The 14193-nt window shown below is 55.5% G+C and overlaps 1 protein-coding gene across 1 annotated transcript; it reads right to left on the minus strand.

Moving 5' to 3' along the window:
* Positions 1–237: 237 nt before the first annotated feature.
* On the minus strand, positions 238–8577 carry LOC129404350 (aldehyde dehydrogenase, dimeric NADP-preferring-like). Its single transcript, XM_055136705.1, is given in 11 exon segments — positions 238–330; positions 2911–3041; positions 3293–3340; positions 3343–3391; positions 3701–3868; positions 4561–4701; positions 5119–5233; positions 5831–6039; positions 6233–6318; positions 6694–6925; positions 8416–8577. Coding segments are annotated over 11 exon segments (1434 nt in total).
* Positions 8578–14193: the final 5616 nt, after the last annotated feature.

The raw sequence follows: 14193 nt of genomic DNA on the forward strand, positions 1-14193 counted from the left end.
TCCCCACTCGAGGCATGAAGGCAGACCCTCAGCCCCACACTTCCCTGACTCTCACCATTAAATTCTTTGGAATCCCCAAGTGATGTCTGTCTGCTGTGTTGGAGCTTGAGCTGAGGGGCTGAGGGGGTTTGTTCAGCTCGAGCAAGGTGCCCCGGAACTTGTGGGAACAGGAGGAACCACGTGCCACGTGCCCAGGTGTTCGCTGAGAGCAGCTGCACGCCTTAGTGTTCCCGAGAATCAGAGCAGCCGACTCTCCCTCTCTGGAGGCTCGCTGGCCTTTCCAGGTTTGGGGCTCAGGTCCCTGAAAGAATCGAGGACCCAACGGCTCTCCTAAAAGCAACCGCGAGAAGGAGAGTCATCCTCGGTACTTAGAGACCAGTGATTAGGGGGTCCCACCCGGGTGAAGCCTAAATGCAAGGGGTGGGAACATCTGGCACCTTCCTGGGACCCTCACCTGGTTGGGGAAGGGACCATGATGTGTTTGGGGCGGGGACCCAGACCTGCTTTGGAGGGAACCTCACATGATTGGGGCAGGACCCTGACCTGGTTTGGAGGGACCCTGACCGGGTTTGGAGGGACCCTGACTTGGCTTGGAGGACCCTGACCTGGTTGGGGAGGGACCCTGACCTGTTGTGGAGGACTGACCTCTTCTGGATGACCCTGACCTGGAGGGACCCTGACCTGGGGAGACCTGGCCGGTTTCCGATTGCGGACCCTCACCTAGCTGGAGCAGAGCCAAGCATCAGCTGAGCTGCCACCTCGACACTGGCAATGTCCTTTCAACTTGACCCTGAGATCGCCCCACTGGAAATGCCCCTAGCAATTGGTTTCCTTCTCCACATCTGGTTCCCAGGTTTCTCGGGGGTTGGTTATTTTCAGGACAGAAGCATTTAGCTGAGCAGTAGGAGAGGTGACCGGGCAGCCGCCTCTCTTGGGGTGAGATCAGCTGGGAGAAAGGGCATGCTTCTAGGGGTGCATGGGGCAGTGAGAAAGCTGGGCAGGGGGAAAGAAGGGCCTTGTGGTGGGACAGAAGTTTCTAGAAACATGTAGAGTTTGGCCTGGAGCCTCAGCCTAGCAGTCTCTTATACAAGGACTTCATGGCTCCATGGTGAGATGCAACCTTCACTAACTTTCTTCTCTGGAAACATTTGGGATCAATCTATTAGCAAGTGTTCAATAACAAACTATCAAGTTATTGTATGCCTATGAGGGGGGCAAACTTAGGGGATTGTTGGGAAAATTGGGAAGGTGTGATGGTTGTGGGATTGGTGTTGGAATACTGGATGTGTAACAAATCATCCTGAACTACTTTGTAAACCACGGTGTTTATGCAAAGTGAAGGGGAGATTAAGATCAATGAAAATGATATTTATAAAGGAAAAGGTTTCTACCTGCTCCCTCGGGGATACTGGGGGGGATATTGATGTTGGACAATGTGCACCATGAAGAGGTGGGTGTTTGATCAATGTATGACCGAAACTCAAACATGAAAGATTTGTTTGTAACTATCTCATGGTGAATTAATTAAAAAACAAAAAAGACTTTGTAACTTTGTAACTTTTCACAATAAAAAATAAAAAAAAATAAAAAATAATAAAAAACAAAAAAGAGCTGTACTAACAGGTATTGAGGTGAACCTGACTTTATGATAAAAACCATTTATCTCATGTTTCAAAACCTTTGTGCTAGGCACTACCCACAGGCCTGAGAATCCACCATGGCCATCACAGGGGCTCCTGCCAGCGGACAGAAAAGGCAATTGAGAAAATTCAAAATGAGGGAAGTCTGAAGGAGAATCCTCAATACTGCATTTCCAGTCTCTCAACATTCCACTGACTGATGCTCGTGTCTGAGACCCTTAGAAGTGTGTGCCCAAATAGATTCCACAGGTTAGAAGATGATTACAGCGTTTCCTAGGCTCTTTTGTCAACAGGTGTCTTGAAAAGTATGTGTTGTCTCCCAATGTAGGTAGTACCTTCAAATGCCTTACATGCATGCCACCTGGGTTCAACAGTGGCACCAAAAAACGAATTGATGGGGATATGAGGAACAAAAAGGAATTGAGAATTTTAGGTTTGCTGGCTAGAGGTGGTTTCTTTTGATCGAGAAGAATATTCCATTTTGTGTGTGTGTGTGTGTGTGTGTGTGTGTGTGTGTGTGTGCCTTTAAAAAGCTAAACTTGAAGTGCCTGGTTCATTTGAGTGCTGTGGGCTAGACGTGATCCTTGGGTGCCTCTCCAAACTTGCTGCTGAGGTTGGTTCCTGGATCCTGGTGATGCTTGGTGGACCATGTGGTGATGGACTAGAACCTGGCACCTGTCAGAGCACATGCTCAGCCCACTGTGCTCTCTTCCTGTTCATCTTCAGATTTGGATATAAGTTTTCTTGGAATAACACAGATTTTCTTGTATTATTCTGAAGCTTCCGGAAATACAGCCAAAGCCACAGCCTGGGTCTTCTGTCTACTTCCGGAGGCTCAGTCACCAAGGACACCCCAAATGGAGCCACCAGCACCAGGGAATGCACATTGCCCCTGGCACTGCCCCCCCCACAGTGGGGCTCCAACTCGGAAAGGCTTTGGGGGCCATTCCCGCTGGTCAGGAGGGGCGATGGGGCCCTAAGCCAAGCTGAAGGGGCTGAGCCACGACAAAAACACAAACACACACATATTTGCACAGCAGGGTGGAAAACACCATTGGAATCTTTATTGGTTCTAGGTGGGGCGGGCGGCTGGTGTGGGATGGGGCGCCTGCGGGGTGGACCAGGAGAAGGAGGCACAGCTCTTGGGGAGACCTTGCCAGCTGAGGTGGCCAGAACATTTCAGTGGTGACTCTTGTGCAGGGAGGTCACAGATAGTGAAGCAACGGGTGCCCCCGAGCCTAGCCCCCACAGCCCTGCTCCCCCTTCTCACCTTGGCGGTGCTGGGTGGGTATCTGGCCCTAATGGCCTCGTCGTCCTTCAGGGGCCTCACCAGGCAGGAGCAGCGGTGGGAGAAGGTCTCGAAGCTCTTCTTGCCGTGGTAGGAGCCCACGCCACTGTTCCCTGGGGGGAGGAGCCCTCTCAGGCCCGTCCCCAGGCTCCAGGACTGGGGTTCAGCCCTGCCAACACCACTGGGCCTCTCCAAGCAGGCCTGGTGCCCCGGGGACCCTGTGCATTCCAGCACTCAAGGGACTTGTGTCTGGTGGGTGCGCCCACAGTGAGCGGGAACCCATGACCCCTGCTGAATTCACTGGGTGGGTGTGCCCTGACCTCGGTAGGGGGCTGTTGGGCGCTAGGTCCTGCCCCAAACTCACCCACACCCCCAAAGGGCAGAGAGTGCACAGCCATGTGGACGATGACTCATTGGCTGTCACCCCACCACTTGAAGTTTCTGCAGTCATCTTCTTAATCACCTGCAACAGCAAACCAGCCCCAGCCTCAGCCCAGCTCAGGGATCCTCCAGCCTCCCCCCTCCCCTGGCGCCTCCTTCAGCCGCCAGGACCCCCACTCTCCACACAGGGCACATCTTGGCAGGAACCCATAAGAGCAAAGCTGTCTCGGCTGACCCTGATCCCAGTATCACCGGTCCCCTGCTCAGGCAGGTGCCTGCAGAGACACAGAGAAAGGGGCTCAGGAAAATGAAGTGGCCTGGCCAGGTCGCCTGGCCTGCAGGAATCCCTGCATGCAGCCCCGGGCTCAGCTCTCCGTGTGCGCTGCGCTACCTGGTCCTTGTTGGAGAATATGTGAAGTGCCAGAGGCTTCTCACACTGCTTGATGAACTGGATGGCCTCCTCCAGGCTGCGCATGTGCACGATGGGCAGCAGGGGCCCGAAGATTTCCTCCTGCATCACTGGGGACTGCGGGTCCACGTTGGAGAGGATGGTGGGCACCAAGGCAGGAAACAGTCAGAGCCCATGGGCACGGGAGCCCTGCCCGCCAGGCCCCTCCAGCTCCTTCACAGGTGGTTTGGGGACCATCAGCCTACTGGGGGCTGCGGGGAGCCCAGGAGCCTTATCCATTTTTTATTTCACTTTTTTGTTTTGATTTGGGGTCACTCCAGGCGGTGCTCTGGGGACCACATGGGATGCCTGGGATGGAACCCCATTCGGTCGTGTGCAAGGCCAGCATCCTACTTGATGTGCTATGGCTTCAGCCCGGGATCCTTATCTTGGGGATAGACACTCCCCTGAGGGCCACCTGAGCCCCTGCCAGCGTGCCTCATTCACGTCAGTACTTCGAGGCCCCGTGGGGTGCGGGGAGTGATCCTCAGGCCTGACACTGACCCACACTTTCTGCCCTCTCAGCTGGACTATGCCACTGTGCAGAGGAGGTGGGTTTGATTTGGCTTGTGTTTGGGGAGACTGTGGAGGTCGGGGGTCCTTCCTTGGTAGCACTGAGGGGGTGGGGAGATGCTGCCAATCTCTCTGCTTTGAGGAGGGGTCTGCTTAGGGGTTGGCAGGGCACTTAGCTGAGTTCAGCCCCGCCCACAGGTAGCCCCAGAAGAAGATTTCTCCCTGTCACCATGCCCGCTGGCCACCACTCTGGGAGTGGGCGAGACCTGCTGAAGGGCGTGGCACGTACCTATGTACCGGGTGGCCACGTCGCCAGTGCTCCCGTGGACGACCTTCTGGCCCTGCAGCAACCCCATCACCCTCTGGAAGTGCCGGGAACTGACGATTCGCCCGAAGTCACGGGACTTCTGGGGGTCTTCCCCGTAGAACTCCTGTGGGAGAGGAGTGGCCTCAGGAGCTCTCTGGGGTCCGTGGGGTGGCCCCAGCGTAGGGTCCAGTGCAGGACGATTGGCACCATGGGGCCCTGACGACTGGGCCTGTGGGCTGTGGTGTGAGGGGGCACTTTTGTGTGGCCGAAACATCAGGTTCAAAAGTCCGGTTCACAATGGACTCAGTTTTGCAGAAATTGGAAGGAGATGGCGGTGTGTTAGCTGAGCCTTTCTTGGGGGTGGGAGTCCCCAGGTCTCTGCTTTTTGTTTTTGAATCCTTCTGCAGAGCCCTCCAACGGACTTGCATTCCTTCTCTGATCAGAAACATGAGCCAACGTTTGCTGAAGTTCGGAGCTCTGCATAAAGCCACCCTGCTTCCTATGTGCAGCCCCTCTCTTCCCACCGGGGACCCACGTGCACCTTCAGGGACTTTTTGATCTCCACAATCTGGCTCTCGATGGAAGGGTCACAGAGGATGTAGTCAGGGGCCACGCAGGTCTGGCCGCTGTTCATGTACTTCCCCCAGTCAATGCGTCTGAGAATAGCCCATGGTGGATTTTTACCTGGCGGACCCCCAGGGCCAAGTGTTGCAGGGGGCACCAGGGAAGTAGAAGACAGCAGATGGGCACTCTCTGACAACACCAGATCTATGCCCCCAACGTGTGATCGGGGGAGGGGCCGGCGGGCCCAGTACCCCAACTTCATCCATGACTGGGGGGATTTGGGGAGACTGAAGGGGTTGCCTGGCGTGAGTAGTCTCTGGCCTCTCTGTTCAAGCCCTTGACTCTGCAGGCCCAGCACCGCCTCGGTGGGGAAGGCGGCCCTGCCCCTCAGGCATGTACTTGGTAGGGGGGACGCAGGGGGGGAGATCTATGAGATGCTGCTCTGGGGGCAGAGAGGTGATAGTGGGTAGGGCACTTGGCTTGCAAGGGGCTCACCCAGATTTGAGCCCCAGCACCCCGTATGGCCCCCTGAGCACTCCAGCCGTGATCCCTGAGTGCAGAACCAGGAGTACGCCCTGAGCACAGCCGGGCGTGGCCCCAAAATAAAACCAAGAAGAAATGCTCTGAGCTGCCTGGACCTCGACTATGAACACGGCCGCACTCTCCGTGCACAGCCGCCGCCCGCTCACCTGCAGGCCACGTCCAGGTCACAGTCCTTGTCCTCGTAGCAGGGACTCTTGCCCCCCAGCTCCAGCGTGACGAGGGTCAGGTGCTTAGCCGCAGCGGTCATGACGATCTTCCCCACACCCGTGCTCCCCATGTAGAAAATGTGGTCGAATCTCTCCTTGAGAACCTCCGTGGTCTCGGGGACGCCGCCGTTGAGCACTGGATACAGATCCTTCCCAACCAAGGAGGAAGTGGGACTCAGAGAAGTGTGCAGCCCCCTGAGACCCCTGTCTGGGCAGCCCAGCTCAAGTCTAAGCCTGGGCTCTCTGGCAGGACAGAGCCTCTGTCCCCATCACAGCGCTGCTGGCCCTGGCTGGAAGAATCCCTGTTGTGCAGCCCTCCCCTCCCGGGGCTCAGAGACTCACCTTGTCCAGGTACTGAGGGATGATAGTGGCTATCAACTGTGCCATGTTCCCACTCAGCTCTGAGGGCTTGAGGACCACCGCATTCCCTGCAGAGCACACAGACTCGGGTGACACCAGGGCAGTGGACACAGAAGGCATAACCAGCCGTGTGCACACTAGCCCAGAGGTTGGGGAAGCGGGGAGGAAATATAGGGAAGACCGCGGGCCTGGCTGGGGGCGGAATGTGGCCCAGCTGCTAAGGAAGCAGCATCCCTCTTAGCCCAACGCAGCCCAGCCCCAAGGGCAGAGGACGCAGGGGCCTCAGTCACGGCTCTGACGCACAAGCTCCCTGCGCCTCCTGCACCAGGAGACCTGGCTGTGCAGATTAGATATGAGGCTGCTGCAGAGATGGGCTCCGTGCCCCTTTCCTCGCAGGCCGGGCCCCACGGCTCTCCTCCACCGAGGGCCACAGAGACTGTTACCTGCAGCAAGGGCGCCCACCATGGGCTGGAGGGCGAGGTTGAAGGGGTAGTTCCAGGTGCCAATGATGAGAGCCACGCCCAGGGGCTCTGAGTGGATGTAGGATTCATCCCTCTGAGTCTGGGGGGTCTTCTCCACAGGCTCCTCAGCCGCCCACTCAGGGAGCTTCTTGATCATGTACTCGGTCTCCTCCAGCACGTACAGCACCTCCTCATGGTAGGCCGGCCACTCATTCTGGGCGGGAGAGCAGGTGAGGGCGTCCCTTCTCCAGCCCTGACCCCTACTGGGCTGCTCGCCTCTCCTAGCCTCGCCCTCCCATCTACAAAATGAGAGCCTGGCCCTTGGCTCACAGGGCTGCTCTGTGGTTGAGAGGGACAAAACCCAACATGCTCGCCAAGGGGGTGGAGGCCATTCTTCATGGGACCTCCAGGTCAGAGGATGCAGGGGAGGCGGTGGTAGGACTGACAAATACACAGTTTGTTGTCTGGGGGGGACGTGGGGGGAGAAGCCTCTGAGAGCGCCTTTGTGTGCTGGGGGCCCAGGTGGGACATGCCAAGTTTGAGTTACCAGAGAGTATCTGGAATTTGAGGGTCTGTGAATAATTTGAAGGTCTGTAGTGTTTGAGGCCTGTGTGAGTGTGTGTGTGTGGGGGGGTGTCTGCACATGTGAGCATGTATGTTGTACACATGTGGATGACTGAGAGTGTGTGTGAGCATATATGTGTCTACATGTGTGTGCGCATGCGTGTGGGTGAGTGTGCACATGTGTGTAATAGAAGGTTGTGTGCGTGTGTGTGCATGTGTGTGCATGCGTGTGGCCTGGTTGGGGGTACTGTCGGGAACACCAATTATAGACTAAAATGAGACTGAGCCCATGATGGACCCCTAAGTCCGCCTGAAGAAGTGGGTAGAGAGGAGAAGAGGAGCGAATGCAGACCCTCAGCCCAGGGGGAACAGCGGGGGGGGGGGGGGGGCTGGGGAGGGGGGAGTGCAAAGCGCAGGCACTACAGAGATGCTGGTGGGCTCAGAGAAGCCAGCTGGAAGCCGTGAGACAACAGAGAGGGCTTTTTCCTGGTCTGTGTTTTGATTGAAGGTGAGCAAACACAAGGGGAGATGGCTCAAAGCGCTGGAGTGCGTGATTTGCACCTGGAGCCCCGGGTTTATCTCTGGCATCACAGCCTCACATGGTCCCCTGAGCACTGGCACATGAGATCCCCCCCAAACTAAAAAGAAAAATTTAAACAGCAGTCCCAAGAGACATAAAAAAAAAAAAAACAGCAAAGGATGGCAGAGGATGGTTTCCACTGCTGCTCTGCTCACCCCCAGGGCAGCAAGGGTCAGGGACAGGGCCAGAGGACTTGGGGAGGTAAGAAGGGAGGGAGAAGCTGGTTGTGCTTAGGGCCAGGGACAGACAGTGGGGGATAGGAAACCAGCAGAGTCCCAACCGGGCTCACTGTGCCCCACCCACAGGGGAGAAACAAGGACCCCTGGCATTTGGGGTGTCGGGGGCACGGATAGTTGAGCAGTGCGGAGAGAGCGGGGAAGAAAGGCAGACTGGAGAAGGGGGCTCAGCCTTGCTGCTCACGGTTCCCCACGCTGGCGGCCCGGCGGGGCTTCCCGCTCTGTGCCATGGGGAAGGGGAACGGGCGCCGCAGACGGGAGGCGAGCACACAGCCCCTGCTCTGTCCCCTCGCGTCCTCGCACGGGCACGAACCCGCGGGGCACCTTGTTGAGGTCCACGTGCAGCAAGTCCGCCATGTCCTTCTCCTGCTCCCTGATCATGCGGGACAGCGCCTCCAGCGGCAGGGTGCGGAACTGCAGGGGGCGTGTGTTACCGGAGTTGAAGGTGACCTGGGTCCCCTGCACCACATCGCTGATGCTGGTCATGGTGCCTGGGGAGAGAGGGGGGCACCTGGGAGCCAGGGGCGCGGGCACGGGGACACATCCTCAGTGCTCTGGGCCACTCATCGCATCGAGAGAGGAAGGTCTGGGAGCTGTAGGAGCTCTAGGAAATGCGACTTTGTTTTGTTTCTCAGGTCTTGAACCGAGGCGTCCTTACTCCTCTGGCAGTCTCCATGCCCAAGGAGCAGATGACGATCAGGTTTGCAGAGAGGACCAGGAAGTGGCCCTGTCTGTCATCTGAAGAGGAATCACTGCGGTGTGTTTAAGCAAAGCCAGAAAGAGCCCCTCAGGGCCCACTCCTGGCTGTGCTCAGGGACCATGTGGGATGCCGAGTGCAAGGCAAACGCCCTACCCGCTATACTATGGCTCCGTAGCCAGCCTTTCCTTCTATCTCCTGAGTCCTAATAATGGATCCTCTTCCAAACAATTCCAGTCTGCTCATTCAAACTCAGAGAAAATACTAACCACTGAAAGTTTTCTGCAAGTACTAACTGGAACATGAAATTATTGTAGTGGGTATATGTGTATGTCTTTACATTCTTTGCACCAAGCTGTGCTACCAGGCAACTCCTGAATGTCAATTTTAGTTCAGGGCCTCATGTAGATGTGTGTGACATAAATGTTTGCTTTATATCCAATGAGTTAGGACAGAAGCAGGCATAAGAATCTAGTCATCTTTATCAAAGTATTCTCTTACCAAATAAATGATTTAGACTCCAGTATGCTCAATCACAAGACTCTGATAAGTGCTCCTACTGAAATAAATTCAGTCTAGCGTAATATTTCGTTCTTCTACCATCAAATTCCACAAGTCTGTTCCTCAGGATATTCTTTGGGTCTAGCTTACGGGATTGTCAAGGAAAGGTGGAAGTGGCTCAGGGCACAGCAGGACCCCTGCTGCCCCACACTTCCCATTGTTGGGGTGTGGGGTTTGATGGGCATGGTATTGTGGTGTTGTGTGCATGGAAAGGATGATCTGCTGCATTGTACCTCTGGTAACTGAATACACATGGTGACAATAAAGAGAGAATGAAGAGGGATATTTTGGTCAAGATGATCTTTGTTGGGCTACAAAGAAACTCAAGTGGCAGAAAACACAGTGAGCGCATGCAGGCCTGAGTGTGATCCCAGGAATGGCTGACCGTCAGACACCCTGTGTGTGGCCTCCAAGCCCTCACACCCAAGCACCTCTGGATATGAAGAGGACTTGGGTCCTGGTTTAGGGAGCAGCCATCCCTAGTCATCAAAATTCGAAAGCAAACTTTGGAAAAATGGGAGGAAGTCTTTTGTTTTGCAACTGGAGCTGATGTATTTGCTAAAGAAACTCACTCTCTCACTCATTCTCTCCTTCCGTGTGTGTGTCTGTGTGTGTGTGTGTGTGTGTGTGTGTGTGTGTGTATCTGGGTAGAGAGTGACCTGAAAGTTTGAGTTTTAAGCATCAGTCAATTTGAGAAAAGAGAGCAACTGATATCCTCCAAGGCAAGGAGAAGCTTACTTACATTTATTTTCCATGTTAAATTTGAAAATACTAAGTAATGCTTTGGCCATTCAATTGACAGCACTAGTGCTTGAAGGTGGACTGAAACCAAAATCTAAAATGGTCTTTGCCATTCACACACCTAAGTGTAGAACACCAAGTGAGACTTGGCTTTGTGTCAGCCAAAAAGCATTCCGGAGGAAACAAGAATGTGAAGTAACATACAGTTGGAGTGTCAAATCCAACATTTCTGGTGGAGAGAATCTCAACAGCCACGATCCAGAGACTCACTGTCCTTCTCTCTCCAAAGAGAGAATAAAACAGCTCGCCATAGCCGTGCTGCTGGAACCCCGTGCCAGGCTGTTTCATTCGCAGCACCTGGAGGGGGCAGGGGAGGCCCCTCCCTGCCCCAAGGGACCCAGCCCCAGCAGCCAAAAACCTCCAGAACTCAAACACCACCATGCTCATGGCTGCTCTCCCCACACTCGGGCCAAACCCCACCCACGAGTGAGCCTATCCCTGGACCTCACCATACCCCACACCACTCGTACTCAAGAGTCGCGCACCAGGGGGCTTAATGAAGAAGGCAAGCCATCTTAGAGGGAAATATATTTTTATGGATATCTAGAAAAGCACACAAGTCTCAACCCTTAACAACATAATTGTAATCTCTTTGAGAAGGGCTTAATGGCAGGCTCCTGGATGAACTACAACAATCTTCAACACTCTCCTCTAGGAAAGGTTTTTGGAGCATTTTCAGCGGTTTATTCATAACAAATAATACCAAATAAGTTATTCTGGTTCTGCTTTGGGGAGGGGTTGGGGTTAAGGATGGAAACATCCAAAATAAGGTGGTGCGGAGGTGTAATGGTGGTGGGATTGGTGTCCGAATATTCTATGTGATCAAGTATTGTGAAGTACTTCGAAAAAACTTAAAAAATATTTTGATATTGTTAAAACAAAATAAATTAGCTAGATTTGAAAAAAGAAATCTATGGTAGGATTTCAGATGAGAAATGAGTTGTCAAGAGCAAAGTCAAGGTTATTCCCAGAGAGTCAAGAGGACCCAGGGATGAGCAGGGTTCCAGGCAGAAAAAGCAGGACACTTCCTGGGGATAAAGCACATGGTGGGATGAAGGCGGGGGTGGGGGTTGGAAAATAGGAAGGCTTTCAGAGCAGAGGGACCCAGAGAAAGGGTCCAGGAAGGGTAGGCCAAGTGGGTAGGAAGGGCGGGGGAGGGTAAGGTGGACACACACGGCTTCGCACCCCTCTGGAACCCTATTGGACTCTTCCCCCTTTGTGATGCAGGCGGCCCTATATAAGGCAGAGCCGTGCGCTCACGCTCAGTTGCCATAGGCAGCTTGTGGTCAGGATGATCGAGTCCAGTATATGGTTTATGATCGTTCTGATGATCGTTCTGGTGACACCCCGGCATGAGTCTTTATTGCGCTTAGGCTCAAAGCTGACGAGTAGTGATCCCACGACCGTCTTCCTGGCGTTGCTTGAGGTGATCTTCTTTTTTGCCTTTTGCTTCGCAATACCGACTCTCATGGTCTTCTGTAAGAGAAAGATTGACCAAAAGGTAGGAGCCGGGGCCATTGCGTGAACAATTTGGTGGGTGGTGGTGATTTCTCTTTCTGCTCACACACTGAAACATGAATTTGTTTGGTTTAGAGAATCAGCAGATTCGGTCATCTAGGAGAGCGTAGGGCCTCAGTTGTCAAGGAGGACTGACTGGGTGGGAAAGGAGTTCACCGAAGAGAGAATTCCCTGAACTTCACAGACTATGTGGGTGGGGCGGCAGGTTCCCATCACAAAATCCCAACTAGTGCAGTCACACTAGAGTCTACTTCGACTGGAGGGGTTAAGGTCCCTTCAAACAGAAAGGTCCCACCACGACTTCCCTGGCTGGGCGGGAGACATCAAACCATCATCCACGTCAGCCCTTCAGGAGAGTGGAGTGGGGTTGGGGCCCCGCCCCAGGGAGCACATCCCTGCCTGCTGTCCCTGAAGGGGGGCCTGCTGTCAACACCGAGATCCTTGTGTCGTTCAGAGGAGAAAACTGGGAACGCAAAATCAAAACCCAAACCCAAACATTTCACGACATCTTAGGTGGACTCGAGGCAGAAACTCACCTCTCTGTCCCTGTGGGACTCTTACGGGTCGTGTGTGGACGTCAGAGCTTCTGAGAGGGGAGTGCAAAGCGGATCCCAAATGATCACCGATTCTTTCTCTCCTCAGAGGCAGAACAGAGCTACGAAAGGAAGGAGGGGCTCAATCCTGAGAGGTGAGTGCTGCCTTTGGCAGCTGAGCTCTCCCTGAGTGACCACTCCCTCCTTTCCTTGCAGTCCTGGGCCCATGGTCCCTCCGGGTGACCGGGTGACCGTGGCTTCCGCAGACCCTCCCTGGAAGCAGGTCCCTCAGAGGAGAAGCTGAGAAGGCTGCCACAGTTGAGACATTGTCCTCTCTTGCTCTGCCAGGCTTGGCAATGAAGCAGGGAGGGGTCAGACAACGGGCGCTTGCACTTCTCACTGTGAGAGACAGGGCTGGTGGGGATCAGAATCCCTGGGGAGGGAACTGCAGCCTTGGAGCCTCCAGGCAGACGATGGCTCTGAAAGGCTCTGAAGGAAGCAACAGGCCTCAGAGCGTCTTTGGCCCTTTGCTGCTCCTTGTTGGCTGCTGAGGGTCCCAGAGAAGAACATGCCCAGCTGCGCTCCATGGGCCCTGTGCCCGTGCCAGTGTGTGACCTTCACTCATAGAAGCTGCTCTCCCGGGTCCCTAGGTGCGAGGTACCACTACAGCTTGGCGGACCTGCAGCAAATACAAACTATCCGGGACTTGCAAAGGTATGTGTGCGCCACCCTTGGAGACCCGGTGTCACAGGGGGGCTTCAGGGCTGTCTGGGGAGGGGAGCCAGAGGAACAGGGGTGAGAGGAAGGCCTTGAGGGGGGTTTAGAGAGAGCTGGGAGCCATGGGAGTGAAACCAGGGTAGGGACTGGCTTCAGAGCCTCCCCCAGGTTACTGACTCCAGACCCTCCTCTGCCCGCTCCTGGCCCTCTCTTCCCTTCCCTGCCCTCAGCAACCCCTTGGATGCATACAAGAATGACCCGCGTCGGGACCACCTGCTGTGCATCAGCCCATCCTGCAGGGTCTGCAGGAAAAAGGCCATCCAGTGTCCTCCGGACCGTGCTGCTCCCTCCGGTTCTCCTCCACCGTCCACGTTCCCGACGACCCGTCCAGGCACTGTCGCCCCTGAGGCCCGTCCAGGCAAGCCAGCGTGTGCTCCCCTGCAGTGCACTGTCCCCTCTGCTCGCTCCGGGAGGCCAGCGGTGACCCCACATAGTGCTGGAGTGGACACGCTGAAGGAGCCCGGTGTCTCACAGGGACGGAGGCAGCAGGGCAGGGGCGGGAAGCCGGGCAAGTCCATGGCCATGGCTGCAGAGACCTCCCAGACCACGGCCCCTCCCTTGGGTGCCCTGCAAGGTCCTCGTCTGCCCTCTCCCTGCCACTCAGAGGCCAGGCCCATCAACTGCAAGCCGCATCTGAAGCCTCAGACCCTCAGCCCGTCTCCCCAAGTAGTGGACACCAAGCACACTCAGGCTGGCCCCCGCCGCCGCCGCCTTTTCCTAAACTTTCGTTGGAAGGTCAGGAAGCCCCGGTGCTTAGTCCAAAGGGGACAGGCGCCCAGAGGGCGCCCAGGCTGTCTCCTGAGAGCCCTGAGCTGCTGTGTGCCCTGCCTACGTGGAGAGAACGACTCGTGAAAAGGGGCTGACAGTGAATGCTTCCAAGGACAAGCCCCCTCCCTCCAGGGGAGCCACCCCTCCCCCTCCACCATCCTCATGGGGCGCCAGGGTACCCCCAGACACCGCCCGCTGACACCAGCTCCTCCCCACTCGAGGCATGAAGGCAGACCCTCAGCCCCACACTTCCCTGACTCTCACCATTAAATTCTTTGGAATCCCCAAGTGATGTCTGTCTGCTGTGTTGGAGCTTGAGCTGAGGGGCTGAGGGGGTTTGTTCAGCTCTGAGCAAGGTGCCCCGGAACTTGTGGGAACAGGAGGAACCACGTGCCACGTGCCCAGGTGTTCGCTGAGAGCAGCTGCACGCCTTAGTGTTCCCGAGAA

This window comes from Sorex araneus, chromosome 4, assembly GCF_027595985.1.
Source record: "Sorex araneus isolate mSorAra2 chromosome 4, mSorAra2.pri, whole genome shotgun sequence".
NCBI lineage: Eukaryota > Metazoa > Chordata > Mammalia > Eulipotyphla > Soricidae > Sorex > Sorex araneus.